Source organism: Garra rufa, chromosome 21, assembly GCF_049309525.1.
Source record: "Garra rufa chromosome 21, GarRuf1.0, whole genome shotgun sequence".
In the NCBI taxonomy this organism is placed as follows: Eukaryota; Metazoa; Chordata; class Actinopteri; order Cypriniformes; family Cyprinidae; genus Garra; species Garra rufa.
Genome location: NC_133381.1, coordinates 39,672,477 through 39,689,731, shown reverse-complemented (window position 1 = coordinate 39,689,731; position 17,255 = coordinate 39,672,477). Strand labels below are relative to the sequence as shown.

Genomic DNA, 17,255 nt, shown 5'->3' with positions numbered 1-17,255 from the left:
CCTACCAAAAACATTTTATATTAAATTTGTCTATATGTAAACTCATTGTTATATCCTTTTATTTATTAATTTCTGCTTTTTGACTAGCAGGCATGTAAGTACCAGAAATGTACATTTAATGTTTTATAGCAACAATGCAAATGAACTGGCTTTTATATGTGCATTCAATTATAATATATATATATATATATGACAGGTCTCATCTGTACGAAACAGTTTGTATTGATGCTTGATATTGCAAACTGGTGTATCATACCATATTCTTTTAACGTATTCTCTTAATTATGAACACACTGGTTTTGTAGTCCCTACAGCTTCCTCGTTGAAAAATAAGGTGAATAGCAATATAACTATTATACTGTATATATACTATAAATATTATAACACTGTGCACATCATGCCAACTTACTAACAATCCGCCTGAGCAGAGCCTTTGTGATGCCCACACTTTCATTCTTCAGAACAATCTATGAAGTCAAGAAATAGTTGAGTCTACTGGGACTTGGGGTCAAATCTCCCGAGGAGAAAATTGCTCCCTTAAAGCATTATCTGGGATTAGGCCAATAATGTTGGATTCGGGGTCTGAGCCTTCCTTACAAGGTGTCCTAAAGCCACAACTGAGCCCCACTGAGTGAGGTTGTTTGCTGCAGAACACCAGTTCATTATGTCTGTACACCCATGTGCACATGAACACGCATCCCCATCCAACAAAACCACACACAGATAAACGACCTCCCAGTTGTTATGGTTTATAGTTTTTCTTCTACTTCTACTACTGACTGTATTAGCTTTCCCTCTACAATTCAGTGAATTGAAACACACTGCAAAAAAAAAAAAAAAAAAAAAAAAAAAAAATATATATATATATATATATATATATATATATATATATATAAATATATATATATATATATGTATATATATGTGTGTGTGTGTGTGTGTGTGTGTGTGTATGTGTATATTATATATACACACACACACACACACACACACACACACACACACACACACACACACACACACACACACACACACACACACACACACACACACATTTTACCGTGTTAATAAATATAACCAACCATCCTTAAAACAATTTCGCTTCTTGCAAAAATTGCAAATCAGGCAAGACAAACAATATTAATTTTTTCATAATAATAATAAAAACTAAACAGTACTTCAATGACAAATCAAATTTTCTGATTAGATGCGATTTAAATGCACATGGAGATGTCTGCTCACTACATAGCACTCGCAGTATACAGTATACAGATGACCATTCAGTTTCTGACACACGTCTGAGCTACTGCAGACAACAGGAATCGTCCTGTTCACACAGCATGTTTGCGTCCGTTCCGGCTTAAGAAGGAACAAGTAGATTGTTTATTTTTAATGGCATCGGGAATTGCATTGGAGGATTATATGTTTGTTCGGAGCATTTGACTGCAGATTGTTTTGCAAGCAAAGTTCAGTGTAATAAAGAGTTTGCAAAGAAACTTTTGTTGAAAGATGAAGTAGCCATTATTGCATTGGATTGTGCAATAGTGCGAACGTTGATATGCAATTGCCATGCAAAAGCAATCACAACAGTGGCCATTTTCTGACGAGCGTTAAAATAGCCATGTCTTAAAAACAGTAATTTCAGACAGAGGGCCAGAATCATTTTTGCAAATGATTGCTTTTGCAATTTTTTTAATTAACAGTATAAGTGAACTTCAAGGAATATTTAAGGTATATAAAAAAAATCTATGTCATGACCCTTTAATCTTGTTGTATATTTCATGTATATTTCATAAACAGTTCATGTAGAATTTAAAGTGGGAACATTAACCCATTTTTTTTGTGAATGCATGTTAAAAATATTTTTGTGAATGATTCATTCATGTATATTTCTTTTTTATATAATGTTTAATCAAAATAATCAAACTCAATCTTCCAGTGAAAACCATACACTTCTCTCTGCTGATGTATGCTAAATATCTCAGTCATTTAGTCTGCTTAAACTCTGGTGCTCAACAATAGACTGCAAGTTTGCATTTATGAGAACCAACTACAGAACCAAGTACCCACCCTACATTTTTTCTTTTTCAATAATTAATTTTACTTGTTGCTATTTCCATTTAAGTTTTACAATTAAGCAATATTTATTTAAAAAAAACAATATTTCTTCTAGATTAATTATCAGAGCATCTACAGGTTAAGAGATAAATGATAACTTAAATTAGAGTATAAAATATTGTGATTGCGTCAATAATAATAAATTTATTCTGGAGTAGCAAACATTCAGTAGGGCCAGTTTTATAGGTCCATAGAGTTTCTGGCTGTACTCAGAAGAAATTAGTCATACAATCCAAGAAACTGTACCTGTTGGGGGACTGGAGACAGTCAGGCCTTCCAGATTCCCGTCTGTTGACCTGCTCGTGTGTGCCACTGTTGGTTTGAATGGGTATTACACTCTTCTCATGAATTACATCATCTCCTCTCAAAGCAAGATGTCTCCTGTTCGTGTGATCTGAAATGTGTGAAATGTGATGACTATTAGTAAAATAAGCTAATCAAATAAAAATTGGCAAGTCATGTCAATAAATCTGCTTAATCACACTGAAGAATTGCAGTTAATTGAGAAAATTAAAACCTGAAAGATCTTGATGTCTTGGCGTGGAGTCGCCTTCATCCTCTGCAGACACTCCCTCATCCTCACCAGAGTTCATGTACTGTGAGAAATCTCTTGGATCAGTGGTATCTGGGGAAGGACTGCGGGTCGGACACCGCTTTAATGGCACAATGTCTTCAGGCTTCTTTGCGGTCACAGATTGAGAGGACACTTCAGCTTCCTTCAGGGTCGTGCGAGGTGAGTTTAGTTCTTCCCATCTATGCCGCTCTCTTGCCCTCTGAGAGATGTCCCAATCAGACTCCATCTGCTTTTCATGCACGTCACTCAAATGTCTGCCCTCAAGGAAATCACCTGAGTTTAGAATGTCATCAGATAAAATGGCAGTGCCACTGGCTTTTGAAACATGGGAGTGCATACAAAGGCCACTTTGTAGAGGAGAGAGTAAAGGATGATTAGGTATCAGCTCTGTCTGAGATGGTGAACGTGTGGTTGTGACGCCGTCATTTCTTGATGAGCCGTTGGAGGTCTGGTGACCCGTGAAGATGACAGCAGTCTGTGATGATCCCTGTGTGCTGGGAAGCTGGAACCTGCTCTGGAGCTGTGCAAGTCAAACAATATATATGGTAGACGTAAGCGGTGGAAGACAGGAGTTAATGGCAGTTCATTTTAAAAAAAATTGTTCCATAGTAAAACTAAAACCAAAACCATTAAAAATGATTACTTAAAATAAAATGAACATTAACCGAAAAACATATATTTTTTATATTTTTAATCAGCTATTTTCCAACTTTGTTACTTTTTAGTTTACATTGAAGTACTAAAAACACTTAATAATAAAAGCTAATAATGAAAACTAAAACTTTATGAAATCTAGAAAAAAAAAAACACTGAAATTGCCAAAACTTAAAAAAATTATATATATATAAAATAGTAATAATAAAACAAAATTACAAAAATTATTAACAAAAACTATTACAGTTTATCAATGACAATAAAATAGCATCATAGAGTTTCTTTTTTTTCTGCGGAACACAACTTATTGAAACTTTTGTGTTGCAATTGATTATGACAGATTTGGAATACTGCATACAAGTCATGTGAAATTATTTTATTGGTGCTTTCTTGGCACTTTTCATCATTTTTGAGTTCCTCAGCAACATTCCCCATTTGTTTCCACTGTACATTGCGAATATTCTGCCATATCCTATTGTATACACCAGAGAAAAGAAGGTCGGGTTTGGAAACACACAAAGGTGAAAGAACTTTAATTTTTGGGTAAGCTAACATTTTAAGGGGAATTAACTCTTTGAGGCATGTCCTTTTAAATACTCATGGGATACGTTTATGAACATTTTGACTAATGGAAAAAGTGAAACATTTTTTAAATATATCTGTAAAAATGTGATATACTACTTTTGTATATCCATGAAAATGAAAGGAAGTAAAACTGCAGAGAACAAAAAAGGCATGTCAAGTACACTGAGTCAAGAGGTTTAAAAAGTGCTAAAATTAATTGGGTGGTCAAGGATACCTTATAGCCAGAAAGTGGGAGCTAAATTTCTGATATATCATTCTCTCATTGCTTTTCTTCCACTAGTCCTTGGCCCCAAAACTCAACCCTGACAATTCAGGTTACAATGGCTTCTTTTCAAATAAACTTTAATCCAAAACATTTCAAGGTATCATTTTTGTGGCTTTTTACAGACTGACTAGGATTTGACTTGGTCAAGGTTAGATTTTCTTCCAACTGTCTGTTCAGCTGAGTGCACTGAGATCAGTGTCTTAACTTTTAATCTTATTAACAATCCTATGCTTCTAAACTCTGTTTCATGACAGAAATACCGCACTGTGGAGGAAGAGTGGCGGATGGGTACAGAAAAAAAAAAAATCAACACACATTATATATATATAAAAAAAAAGAAACATGGCTTCTGTTTCTTTTCTGATAAGGGTCTTAAATACCAACCCGTTAGCTGCTTAATAACATCCACTGTAAACCACGCGGTCTGTCTGGCAGATCCAGTGTAGAAGTAAAAAAAAATAAATAAAAAAAGAAAGAAAGAAAGGAAAAAAGAAATGGAGTGAGAGGAAAAGTTAATTTCTTGGCTGAGTGATTCCATCGCTAGCTGCAGGGCAAAGTAGAAAGTGTTTCGCTAAAGTAGCAATTGATTCTTCTATCAATCTGCGGCACGCGCCTGCTCTTCCAAGGAATATATTAAATATGAAAATCATATCCCGTTATCATGGCTTCCCAGCTTTCAGGCTGGTAAGCTCCCCTTAATGAATGCTGCAGCCTCGGGGACATGCACGCAGCCAGTGGTGGCGCCTATGCATAATGGAGTGATTCCTCCCATCTCTGCTCATTACAATATCGGCAGGCTGGAAGGAGGGGGGGTGGGATTTGGGAGTGGGGGGGGATGCGGCACAGTCACAAGTGACTGCTCTAGACGGAATGCTCTAAGTCATTATGAGCTGTCTTCCACATTTCATCCGAGAGAGCTCGAGTCGCTTGAAGAGAGGGAAAGCTACAGCCACGGGCTTGAACTACATCGTCAGTGCGGGCAAAGCAGCTAGGATTAGACACCTGCGGCACTACAGATACGACGAGAAAAATGAACAGCCTCACGACCGCCGCCGAGCAATCTACATAACAGCGACTTTTATTCGAGGCACTGACAGAAAGAGTTTGGATGCATATTGTTTTAGCTGTCACGCACATGACGTGCAATAAACACTGCAGACAAAAATGACACACGGTCAGTTGGATTGCATTAGCTGCTGGGCATCCGCAATACTCTTTCCTTTACTCTTTTCCATTCTCATTTTAAACAGCCTTTTAAAAATGTGTAATATCATTTTGTTTTAAGACTGTGATACTCCTTTGTTAAACCAAAGCAGTCATTTGAAGTCATTTGAGCAAAACAGTAATTACTTCAAGCACTTTACAATTTGCTTTTGATTATAAATTAATTGTGGCCTTTGAACACTGATACCCCATATAAACTGTCAAAAGTGTCTCCTGAAGAGGGAGGCTGAGCTGAATAATGGTTGTGGTATTTTTCTCTACAACTCTCAACTCTCTTCTTTTGAAAAAACGACACACTTCCGTTGGATCCCATCACAGCACTGCAGTTTTATCAAAGGCACACAGATAGCTTTGTAAATTCCCCACTGAACTGTAATTTCCATAGATGACACGATAATTTTCTCTTACCTCATCCGCTTCTGATTCCCCCCTGCTCCCCATTTTCTTCCTGTCTTTCTTCAGTCTGGTAATATGATTCTTGTATTCCAACTGAAATGAATTCAATTTAAATCATTACTAACACAGAACATTTTCAACAATGTAAATGACAAAAACATTTGTTGATAACCCTAATTCTAAAAAAAAAAAAAAAACTCTGCAGTGACCGCAGTTACTAGACACAGGTACACAGGAAATTACAATTTACTCAAATCTATAATCTTCTTTTTTTTTTCCTTTACATATTACGGACAAAGCAACGGAAAATAAAAATATGTTTATGCCCCTAAACGTAGTGCTAATCAGTGTGTGTATTCCTTTGTGAGTGCCCTTAATAGTGCCTGCCAAGGCTCTTAATCAGTTTGGCGAGTTAACCAGTGGCAGAGATGAGGGCACTGGGATTACCTCCAACCTCCCACTTCATTTTCGTAAGACAATATCTGCACTCTCAAAAGGGACCAGAGTAACAAACCATTTACCCATTTTAGACGTGATAAAACAGCTACAAGCAGACAAATATTAGCACTGTTAAAATCTGGGTGGGAAAGAAAGAAACAACAGCGAGTGAAAGAGAAGGAGCGTTTTGGAGTTGAGCGTAATGTTTTCAGGTCATAGTATGAATTTAAGCAATTAAGCAATACGGTTCAATTTAGTGTAATAAAAATCAAAGTGATATTCCTTGACTGGCAGCTAGATTAGCAGGTATCTCTTACAACTGCAATTCAAAGCAACCATTGCAGCAACAAAACTAAATCTAACAAACACACACACACACAAAAATGAAAAATGGGTTCTTTTCACAAAAAGGGAAATTCAGAGGCACTTCACTATCTGAATACAGGGCGATTAATTTGTGGTGGTGTAATTAAACAATTTGTCTAATTTGATATTAAGCTGTGGAGCACTGTTCAGTTTTAAGTGACAATCTGACGGAGCTGTTGTTTTCTTTTTCTCATTTGTGTGCAGTGATAAATGAGTGCTGGAGTGTTTATGATTGTTCCCAAACAACAATAAGTGCGAATGTTTAAACACTGGAAGACAATTAGACAGACAATTACAGGATTATGGCAATGGTCTAATTGAGGCTCAGAATATATGTCTGGAGAGGAAAAAAAAAAATCAGTACCTTAAAAGAATCTCTTAATTTTGGGAAACACAAATCAAACATTCAGACTGCGCTCACATTTTGTGGTACTGAACAGCTGTCATTTGGGTCACTGCATGTCATGGTAAGTATAACACAAGACTTCACATTTCATTTCACGTCTACGATCAGAACAACGCAAACATGTGTTTTGATGTGAGAATAACAGCAAATAAAACAATAACCAATGCGCAGCTTGAGCTGCCAAAGCGACCGTTTGATTTGATGCATTTGGTCTAAATTAAAAGTAAATATTCAACGACAAAAACTGTGAAGTAGGCACAACAATACACAAAGAGTCAGTAGTGTTTTAAGAAGCACGTATGATGAATATTGGGACAGATAATGCTGCCCAAGGTTGTTACCCTCTTTTGAAGCAGCCTGCTACAATCAATGGAGAATTCTTTCATTTTTGATGCCAAGTTCTCAACATTCCCAAGAAGCTCAAGGTTGCGTGTCTTTGCTTGCTGCTCTCTCTCGTGCAGCTCCTTGTAATAGCAGCGCATCTTGGCACACTTCAACTTAGTCCTGTGAGCAGGAGACAGACATAAAACGGACAGCTTTGCTCCTATCCTCTCCTTTTTTTTTTTTTTTTTTTATAAAAGGCTGCACTGACTTTGTGTTCATGAAAATAAATATAGAGACCTGTTACAAATAGGTCAAACTTACTATAAATAGGTTAATGCTTGCTTATTAGTAAAACTAATTGCTCCTCACTGTACATAGTACAGGACAAACTAAAACATTACATATTTGTCAAGAGCCACTTTACAGTAATACTAATGGATTCTCCACAGCTAAGATGAAATTTTGTGACTAGCAAAGGGCGAAAATGGATAATGACGGCTGAAATTTTAAAATGAATGATAAATGCTGATCTACTAACCTCTCACACACCCTTGACCATCATGGCCTCGTATCAAAATTCTTTATTTTTATAAATGCATATAATTGAGCCATCATAAAAACAAACCGTTTTCAAGCACTTAAACAGAAAAAGATGACACAGTAAGTATCACTAAATCATCAATGACTATAGTAGTCTACTTATTTGTCCTGAAATAAACATTTTTATTGGATAATGCCTATTATATCATTGACACAATCAAAAAACGTATAATTGAAGTAGCATTGAAAAAATGAAAGCTGTCACTACATTATAAACTCAATAAAAAATACATTATTTTATTAAAATTTTATAATTTAGGTTTCTTATTTACTAACTTTTTACTACTGTCTATTTACTAATATATTTTTGTAAGTTTCTAATGTTTTGATACTTACAATCTTTCCTCTGATCTTAAGTAAGCAAACAGTTTTTCTTCCAGCTCATGTCTTCTTCTCTCCCTGAATAATAATAATAAAAAAAATCTTAACACATCCGCAGCTTTCAGATTTCATGTGTAGTATTTAAACAATTCTTATTAAATATATAGCTTAAACAGACTGAACCAGGGAGCGTTACCAAATATGCTAACTTTATTATACGTTATTACTCTTTAAGTATGACTTCACATTTCTCACAAAAAAGAGCGAACAAATATTGCGATATACTAAATCTGTCATCCTGATAAGCAATAATCTGTGAAGGCTAATTCTCGAAATGATTTAACGTTAATGCTGCAAAAAGACAGATAAGCAAACGTCTAACATACAGCTTGAGTGCAATACCACACACAGATTGTAAATAACTTTTTTTATTATTATTAAAAAAGCTATAATTAGTCTTTCAGCGCACTCCCGTTGGTTATCGCTCCCGTGCTCACCGAGCTCGACAGCTACATTCCGGCGACACATGAAATCTACACCGCTGCCTCATTCAAGGCCCACTTACATTTCTTAATGTTTAATCGAGACAATGCAGCATCTACTGTGTCTAAGATAAAATAAAATAAAAATGTTCTGTGCTCTTACCGTTCGTGCATGCTCTTTTGAATATTCCCTATTTGGTCGAAATACTCGGTGTTGCAGAAAGCCATGGCCGTTTTGTTCGCTCTTCACCTCAGTGTGGCTCGTTGTTTACAGTGGTTGCCATACGCACCGTTACCCAGGAGACCGCGCGAGCTGGTTGACTGAAGGGCGCGAATTTCTCTCAGGCGGTGCTAGACACATTTTACATCAGAAAGTAGCACAGCTGGAACAGAAGATAAAAGGTACAAATGACACATTTTACATACGGCATACTCGTTAAACCGATAAAAAAGTACAAACCCCACAATTTACCTTAGAAACGTCAATATTTAACACGTGACGAAACATAATTACATATTTGTCTCAACAACATCTTCCAAACGAAATGAAATGGTACAATTCAAACGACGTTATTGAACTTCCAATGTCAAAATATTATTTAACAAGTTAAATTGTAATGAATTAAAATACTTTTGGATGGGGTGTTTCATAATTAATAAAGATAAATAAATAAAGACCATCCAGAAGACAAACTCAGTAAATGTATGTTTATATAAAGTTAGATGTAATTGTTCATACAATGCATAATGCATTTTGTTTGAAAACCTCCTTTTTCAAGTTTTACTGACCTGACTCTGCTTATAATTGGATTGCAGTAAATAGCATCTCCATTTAATTATTAAAATAGTAAATGACTGAAAACATAGGCTAAACAACATAATAAATGGCAGATGGACCCAGACATTTAACTTACTGTAGTATATTTTTCAAGTCTAATAAATTGATAATTTGCTTCATACACATTGGCTGTTGACTTCATAACTAATAAATACTTGCTTTCATTCTGTGGGTATGAATGTGACATAATCCACCATCAGATAACCTGAAATATGTAATCAGATTCCAAAAATGAAGTAGGCCTACTTGTAATTATGTTATTAAATTACTTTTTCAAATACTCTTAATCTGTAAATACTTATGTATGGATTGGTTACATATTATTTACACAATAGCAATAAATTATTAATAATTTATTGATTCTTCTTAATTTTTTCCCCCCATCTTTAAAAATGTACTTTCTAAAATAGCCTCCTCCTTATGTACATTCAGAAAGTCTTCTGGTTTTGTGGACATTCACACAAAGATCAGTCATTAGTCAGGCGGCCAGCATTTGACCACTGATTTACAGATCACTCTGTAGGTTGTTTAACCATGTTCTTCTATGTCTTTGGAAGGCTTTTGTCTTTCAATCACATTAAAATGCTCAAATTCACAAACTTTTTTGTCATCTGATCTACTTTCATCTAATATATTTTTACTTGACGTACCCCTGGGATTTAAAAATAAATATTTTAATAATTAAGTATCACATTTGCTCACATTGGTTCTTTGACATTGGCTAATGGTCACATGACATGCAGGTAAGCAAATAAAATTAGTTATTTTTTAGTATTTATTTTATTTTATTTTTTATGATTTAATTAATTATTAGCTTTGAATTAAACTCATAAACCCCTTGCAGTTCCTACACAAACACCAGTTTTAGACACCTTGACATAGTATAATGTTTAATACACTTTGTGTTGTTAATAACAACAAATAAAACATAATTTCTTACTCTTTGTATTTTTGTCATTTTGCGTATACAATTTAAATCAATGTGATTACAAGTTAAATCAAAAGTAATCTAAAAGTAGTCTGATTATATTACCTAAAATGTGTAATTTAATGGATTATGTTACTAACTAAAAGGTTTGTAATGTAATTTGCAATCAGTAACGGATTACAATTTGTAAGTAATCTACCCAGCTCTGTCCACCATATGGATACTGTCATTGTTACAGTCTAAAGTGTTTTTTTTCCCCTGTCTTAAGGTAAATTTGTAAATCAGAACAAAAGGCTAATTCGACCTGGATTAATTTTAACATTGCCATGAAATAAAAATTCACCCTATTTTTGAAATACATGATCTGACTGAGGGTAATTCCATAAAAAAAGCCAACTTTTGCATGGAAAAAAAAAGTTTTTACCAATGGTTTTACTAGTCTGGTAAGTGCTATTTTCAGGTTTGTAACATTCATAACAGTACATATTCCTCATAAATAGACACATCAAAATTAAAATCAAGTAACAATTATATGTTCTGTGAAGAGCCATCACTTCTTTATTTCTTATTATTCTGTCTGGTTTGTTCATTTTAATACAAAGTATGTAGTCTCTAAAAAAGGGTGTCACATCCATAATGCATAATATTTCCCTTTTTAACATAGAAAACGTGTGCATAGACTGATATTTTCTGATGTTTAGACTCTATCAACAAGGGTTTATTAAAATATAAACATATGGTTTGGTATATTGGTAACACATACATTCTCAAAGCATTTATATGCAACATCCATAGCGCAAAATGTCACATCCATAACACTGGAATTGCCCTTTAACGCCTTTAAAATGTTTAAAATGTTGACCTAACAATATCATAATTTTGAATCACAATATCATAACTGGGCCTTTTGGTGAAAAGGACAGGATTCTCTCTGGTATGACGTAAGCATGACTTTCCCAATCAGATGGTGTTCTTAACCCTCTCACTGCAAGCTCATGTTCATCTGTTTCCGCTTTTGAGTGCCACGGCCTCATCTCAACATCCAATCAACAACTGTTACATAGAACCAAGTTCACGCCTACTTTCTTTTTTGATCATCCATTAAGTGTAAGTCACAACAAGGAACAAAACGTTTCATTGTGACTTTAACCACATATACTATATTTAGCTTTTTTTTTTTTCATTTCAAAAACCCGTGGCTCCAAAATGCTAATTCTCTTCAGTGTTTAGAATCTACAAACTGAACAGCTCTATTGAAATTTTTGCTTCACGAGTGTTGAATTGTGATAGCAACCTATTTCTGACTGTTGAACCTGTAGGTCACTGTGTGGAATCTTGAAGAGGAAATTGATTGTGTCCGCTTTTCCTCGTTTCAGTTTGATCGTATCTTCCTTTCAACACTTGTGTTGTGATTCTCTCCTCCTCCACACTCTTCTTAATGAAGGTATGCCCACAAGGTAAGCACACAGGTGTCAGTGCCTTCAAAAATAACTGTGCACACACCCCTGACCCTCATCCAAATGGTCCACTAAATTACGTTTTCTGTCTCTAGCTGTGTGGTGTCCACATCGAAAAGAGGCAGCTGAATGTGAGTTTCATGCGTCTATTGGGTTTTTCTATCAGCACAGAGGCAGGCATCAGTTAGATAGATGCTCAGAACATGAAGGTAAGTGTCTCTCAAGTTGATAGAGGTGAGTAATCAAGCATTGTCAGGGATACGGGGACAACACTACTGGCTGTCAATTGAGATTCGCTTTAGGTGGTAATCTTCCGGATTCTTACCATTTCTCTAAGATAAGACAGAAAGAAGTTAAACCCACTTACTGTAAATTGCTCTCCTTTTCTGACATCTATTACACATGTTGGCAGTTTTCTCCATTTCCCAGCTAGCCTGTTCTACTATAGAAAAGGAAACTCCCCTTAGAATGGGCAAATTGAGACCACTAACCTACGGTTGCAGTTGCCATTTATTGGCATCACATGCTATGGTGAAAGAAAAGAAAAAGCAAATTCTTTATGAAAGGACAGAAAATGTACAACCACACACTTGTTCATCTTAGGGTTGGCTCAATACCACATTTTTAACTTTGGTACAATACCAGAAATGGATACAGAGGTATCGATACTAAATCAATACTTTAGGCGGCAAATAAGAAGCCTCAAAAGATGGCGTGTGTCGCGTTAACCGAAAATTGCCCGTCATTAACGGAATTTTTTTAGCAGTGATGGAAAAATCTGAAGGCTGTCAATGACTTTGACAGATTACACTGAGGGCGATCTATTGTAACTGTAATTCCCAACCCTGTCCAGTTGGTGGCGAGTACCACTCCAGTGTGGCATATGAGCATGGGATCCAAAACAAAAACAAAACTGTCATAAATCTTTTGCTATGCATTTGATTATGCACAGGTGAGTACCCAGTTTAACCCTCTGGGCCTCTTCGGTCATTTTTGACCGAAAAATTTTATGTTTTGAATTTTTAAAAATCGTAGCTTCATCAGAATGAGATGACACTTGGTGACTTTTGTTGCATTAGCTATGTGAGTACAAAAAAAAAAATCAGTGACATGATTCGGATATGTTAAAGGGTCAAAAAAAAAAATAGTCACACTTGGCTCCTTCGCGGTCAAAAATGACCGACATAGGAAATGAATGGGAAATACGAAAAAATGTGATAATTCAGATAATCTTTTGGTAATACAAGCTACAAATGAGCAACTGTGCTGAAAAGAAGTGTTCAGCAAGCAAGGACTGACACTCTAAAATAACAAAAGTACAGAACTGACACACACACGCGCACACACACACACACACAGACACACACACAGACACAAAGAAATAAGCAGAAAAACGCAAAACCTGATATTTATCCAATCAAAAAAATATCTAAACCTTGCCAAAATGTATCTTTTAGAATGTCTGAATATATTTCTAAATGCAAAGCCTAATAAAATTAAGAAACAGTAAAAAGAAAAAAACAATAGGAATCCCAAAGCCCCTGTATATATGTATATAGGGAGATACAGGAGTTTACATGGCATTACACAAGTTTTTATTTTTTATGCCACTAGATGGTGCAATTTTCACTTTAAAAAATGGATTTTAAATGCTTTTACTCTATTTTAATGTGAAATGTTGTATTTATTGAAAAATAATAAATACATAATTAATTAAAAAATATAATATAAAATATAATTCTACTGGGAAAAAATTGCTCATTAAAACTGTATAAATATTGCATAGATTCACAAAAAATGCTCAAAATTCTAAATAATAATTACAAAATATTATTGAACAAAAATGTATTTAATTGATTTTCCTGAAGAAAAAAAAAAGTTACTTTTTAAGGCTTCGGTCACTTTTGACCGCGAGGGAGCCAAGTGTGACCCCTTAATGAGGAGGCCCAGAGGGTTAAGCTACAGTGATCTATCATGCCACATTAAAGAGAGCCAATATGGTATTTATTGCTTGGATTTTCTAATGAAATAAACAGAATTTGAAATCTCAGACTTGTTTCATATCAAAAGTAACAAAGCGCAGAACTTAGCCTACTGCGATTTATTGGATGGGAGGCACACTATGTAGGCTTACTGTTCATTCGTCAACTGAAAACAGTCTAGACCAAAAGATTGATTGGGGTTTCATTAAGAATTGATATTGGTTCATAAAAAAATAGAATATTAAATTAAATGTAACACAAAAATAAAAGCAATAAGTTGTTTGCACATGACGTCACTGCTGTGGCGCGAAATGCAGATGGAGGGCAGGAAGTAATTTTACTCCATAGGAATCAATAGCAGAAACTATGCCTATGTTTTGCGTTGTTTGTAGGCGCTCAAAATCGGTCAAACCCAGATACCACACGGAGCTTTTATCATTGCATGAAAATCTGCTGTTGGTAACGGGGAAAGGCAAGAAATTGACTGAAAATCGCAGAAAAAAGTGGCTTGTAAACCTCTGTCTGCGGTCAGGAGGAGAGCCGGATAATACTTGTGTGTGCAAATGGTTAAGATATAAAATATGTTAAGATATTAATGAAGAAATTTATAAATAGATACAGTGTGAGGCAGTGAGAATTTACTCAATGCTAAACGACACGTGTACACGATCTATATTTGTAGTTTCGAGAGCTTAACGGATATTGCAATAAATTGAAGTGAGTGACAGCTTTTTAGTGACTATATGAAAGTGATATTTGCTCGCTTTCTATGCTATAATCAGTCCAGAATTCAAATAAAATTTAGAATTTAAATAACAGAATTTAAATAAAAGTTTCGCTTTAAGTGCGTGACTCAAAAAGCAGAACTGATGAGATGGAGGAAAGTCTGTACTGTATTGGTTTGGACACTATCACAAGAGAAAGGTACAGAAAATCACAACATATGTTGGATGTGATCGTTATGTTATGAAGACGATTTTTTTCAACCAAATTGAAATAGTTGCCTAACATCGATGCTGTAAATATAAGCGAAGTAAGCCTGATTGCAAACAATTTGAAAGTGATTCCCACATTTATATAAAGGATGCAGGATATATGTCACTCCTGAAACTACTGCTCTGCATGGTTTTTGGCTATTGGTCCTGTTAGCAGCACGTAAAGCGAGCAAATATCGCTTCCATAGTCACTAAAAAGCTGTCACTCACTTCAATTTATGACAATCTCACAAGGTTCCGTTGTAATCAATCGCAAATATAAAGTCTTATTTACATCGTGTCTAACGTGGTATTTAGCGAATTCTCAATGTCTCACCCTGTAACTATTTATATATTTGTTTATATCTTAATATTATTATATCTTTTATTAACCATTTGCACACATAAGCATTATCCGACTCTTCTCCTGACCGCAGACGCAGGTTTACAAGACACTTTTCTCTGCGTTTTTGAGTCAATTTCTTGCGTTTTCCTCCTTATGAACAGCATATATTCATACACGATAAGAAATGAAATTTCTAGGTTTGACCAATTCCCATAAACAACTTAAAACATACGCATTTCAAGTTTCTGCTAGTGATTCCTATGGAGAAAAATAACTTCCTGCCCCCTAGCTGCATTTCGCGCGTCATCAGAACCGCGTGACTGCAAACAACCTATTAAATGTGTTATTATAATTAAAATATGAAAATTTAAATAATGGGTAATAATAAATTATAACAGAATTTTTACGACTTTGTCTGTTAAAATGAAAATCCAAGTCAGCTTCAGGAGTCACTTCATAAGAGAATGTGGAAACATGATTTGGAATTTGTCTGTCCAATTTAAGTGTTAAAAAAGGAGATTGAGATTCTCAGAGATTGCTTTACTTTGCTGGTAGCATGCTGTACTTTACCACACCAACCATCAGCAAACCAACTTTAAAAAGTTTTTTTCCTCCTAATTCATTCCATTTAAAGCAGTGCTTGTGGACAAATTCACATCCTTTGACAGTAAATTTGAAAGAAAATCTCTGTTGGACTTTAAATATATCCTGTGAGCAATGTTCCTGTTATTATGCAGAACCCACAGATTTATTTGTAAGGTGTTGTGGAGAGATTAAAGGACAGTATTTTTCTAGAGTCTGTATTTGGTGTGGTGTTTGCTGCCGGGTGTTTCTCAGACGGATCACTGCTTTAATATGTAGTTGCAGTAAAATTGCCCAGAGAGACAGTGCTCAGGTTACACTGAAGTGTGACATTATTCGTCAACATTATGAGTTTGTGCTTCTCTGCATTGGAGCCCTGCTTATGAGCAATGTCATGCTTGATGCTTACTTTTATTCCAAGAAGCACACAATCTGAAAAATGTAGGAGCACATTAAAGGAGAAGTTCACTTATAGAACAAATATTTACAGATAATTGACTCACCCCCTTGTCATCCAAAATGTTCACGTCTTTCTTTCTTCAGTCGTAAAGTTATGCAAATTATGTTTTTTGAAGAAAACGTTTCAGGATTTCTCTTCATATAGTGGACTTCTATGGTGCCCCTGAGTTTGAGCTTCCAAAATGTAGTTTAAATGCAGCTTTAAACTGCTCTAAACAATCCCAACCCGAGAAAGAAGGGTCTTATCTAGCGAAACGATTGGTTATTTTCTAAAGAAAATTGACAATTTATATACTTTTTAACCTCAAATGCTTGTCTTATCTAGTTCTGCGCCAGCTCTGCGTATTCCGGGCCAATACAGTTAATCAATCGATGTCAAAATCAGATGGTAGTTTTTTGACCTACCCTAACTGTCATGTATCAAATAATTCTTCCTAAAAAAAAAAAAGGGAGATACAGCAAGACATTAAAAAAGTACACTAGGTTTTTAAATATTTCAATTTCAATTTCAACCAAGCAAATAAATATAACAAACAATATGACAAACTACAAACTATTTCCATGTTTTCCAGACTAAATTATTTTATCATCTATGAAAAGCCATTTCTTTCCTCCCCTCGCTCCTTCCTAAAAACACACACACACACACACACACACACACACACACACACACACACACACACACACACACACACACACACACACACACAGACATAGTTCACAGTTCAGTAACATTTCCCAGCATGGAGGTAATAATGGTGCTGTTCTTGAAGCAGTTCTACTTACAGTTTTGAAATTAGTAGAGACGCTGCTGCCACACACTGCTGAGAGACGCACATGCTCAGGTACAACTTAAAGGGGTCATCGGATGCAAAACTAACTTTTACATGTTGTTTGAAAATTAATGCGTGTTGGCAGTTTGTGTACACAACCACC

General features: G+C 35.3%; 1 protein-coding gene across 1 annotated transcript in view; it reads right to left on the bottom strand.

Moving 5' to 3' along the window:
• kiz (kizuna centrosomal protein) overlaps nucleotides 1-9,035 on the bottom strand; it is a 27,064-nt gene extending 18,029 nt beyond the window's left edge. Inside the window, exons 1-6 of the mRNA XM_073827488.1 lie at nucleotides 8,917-9,035; nucleotides 8,287-8,349; nucleotides 7,368-7,530; nucleotides 5,829-5,909; nucleotides 2,636-3,212; nucleotides 2,365-2,512 (exon numbers count right to left, since the gene is read on the bottom strand). Of these exons, the coding sequence (XP_073683589.1) occupies nucleotides 2,365-2,512; nucleotides 2,636-3,212; nucleotides 5,829-5,909; nucleotides 7,368-7,530; nucleotides 8,287-8,349; nucleotides 8,917-8,981 (1,097 nt within the window). The 5' untranslated portion in view covers nucleotides 8,982-9,035. The remainder of the gene's footprint in view (nucleotides 1-2,364; nucleotides 2,513-2,635; nucleotides 3,213-5,828; nucleotides 5,910-7,367; nucleotides 7,531-8,286; nucleotides 8,350-8,916) is intronic.
• Between the last annotated feature and the right edge of the window lie 8,220 nt (nucleotides 9,036-17,255).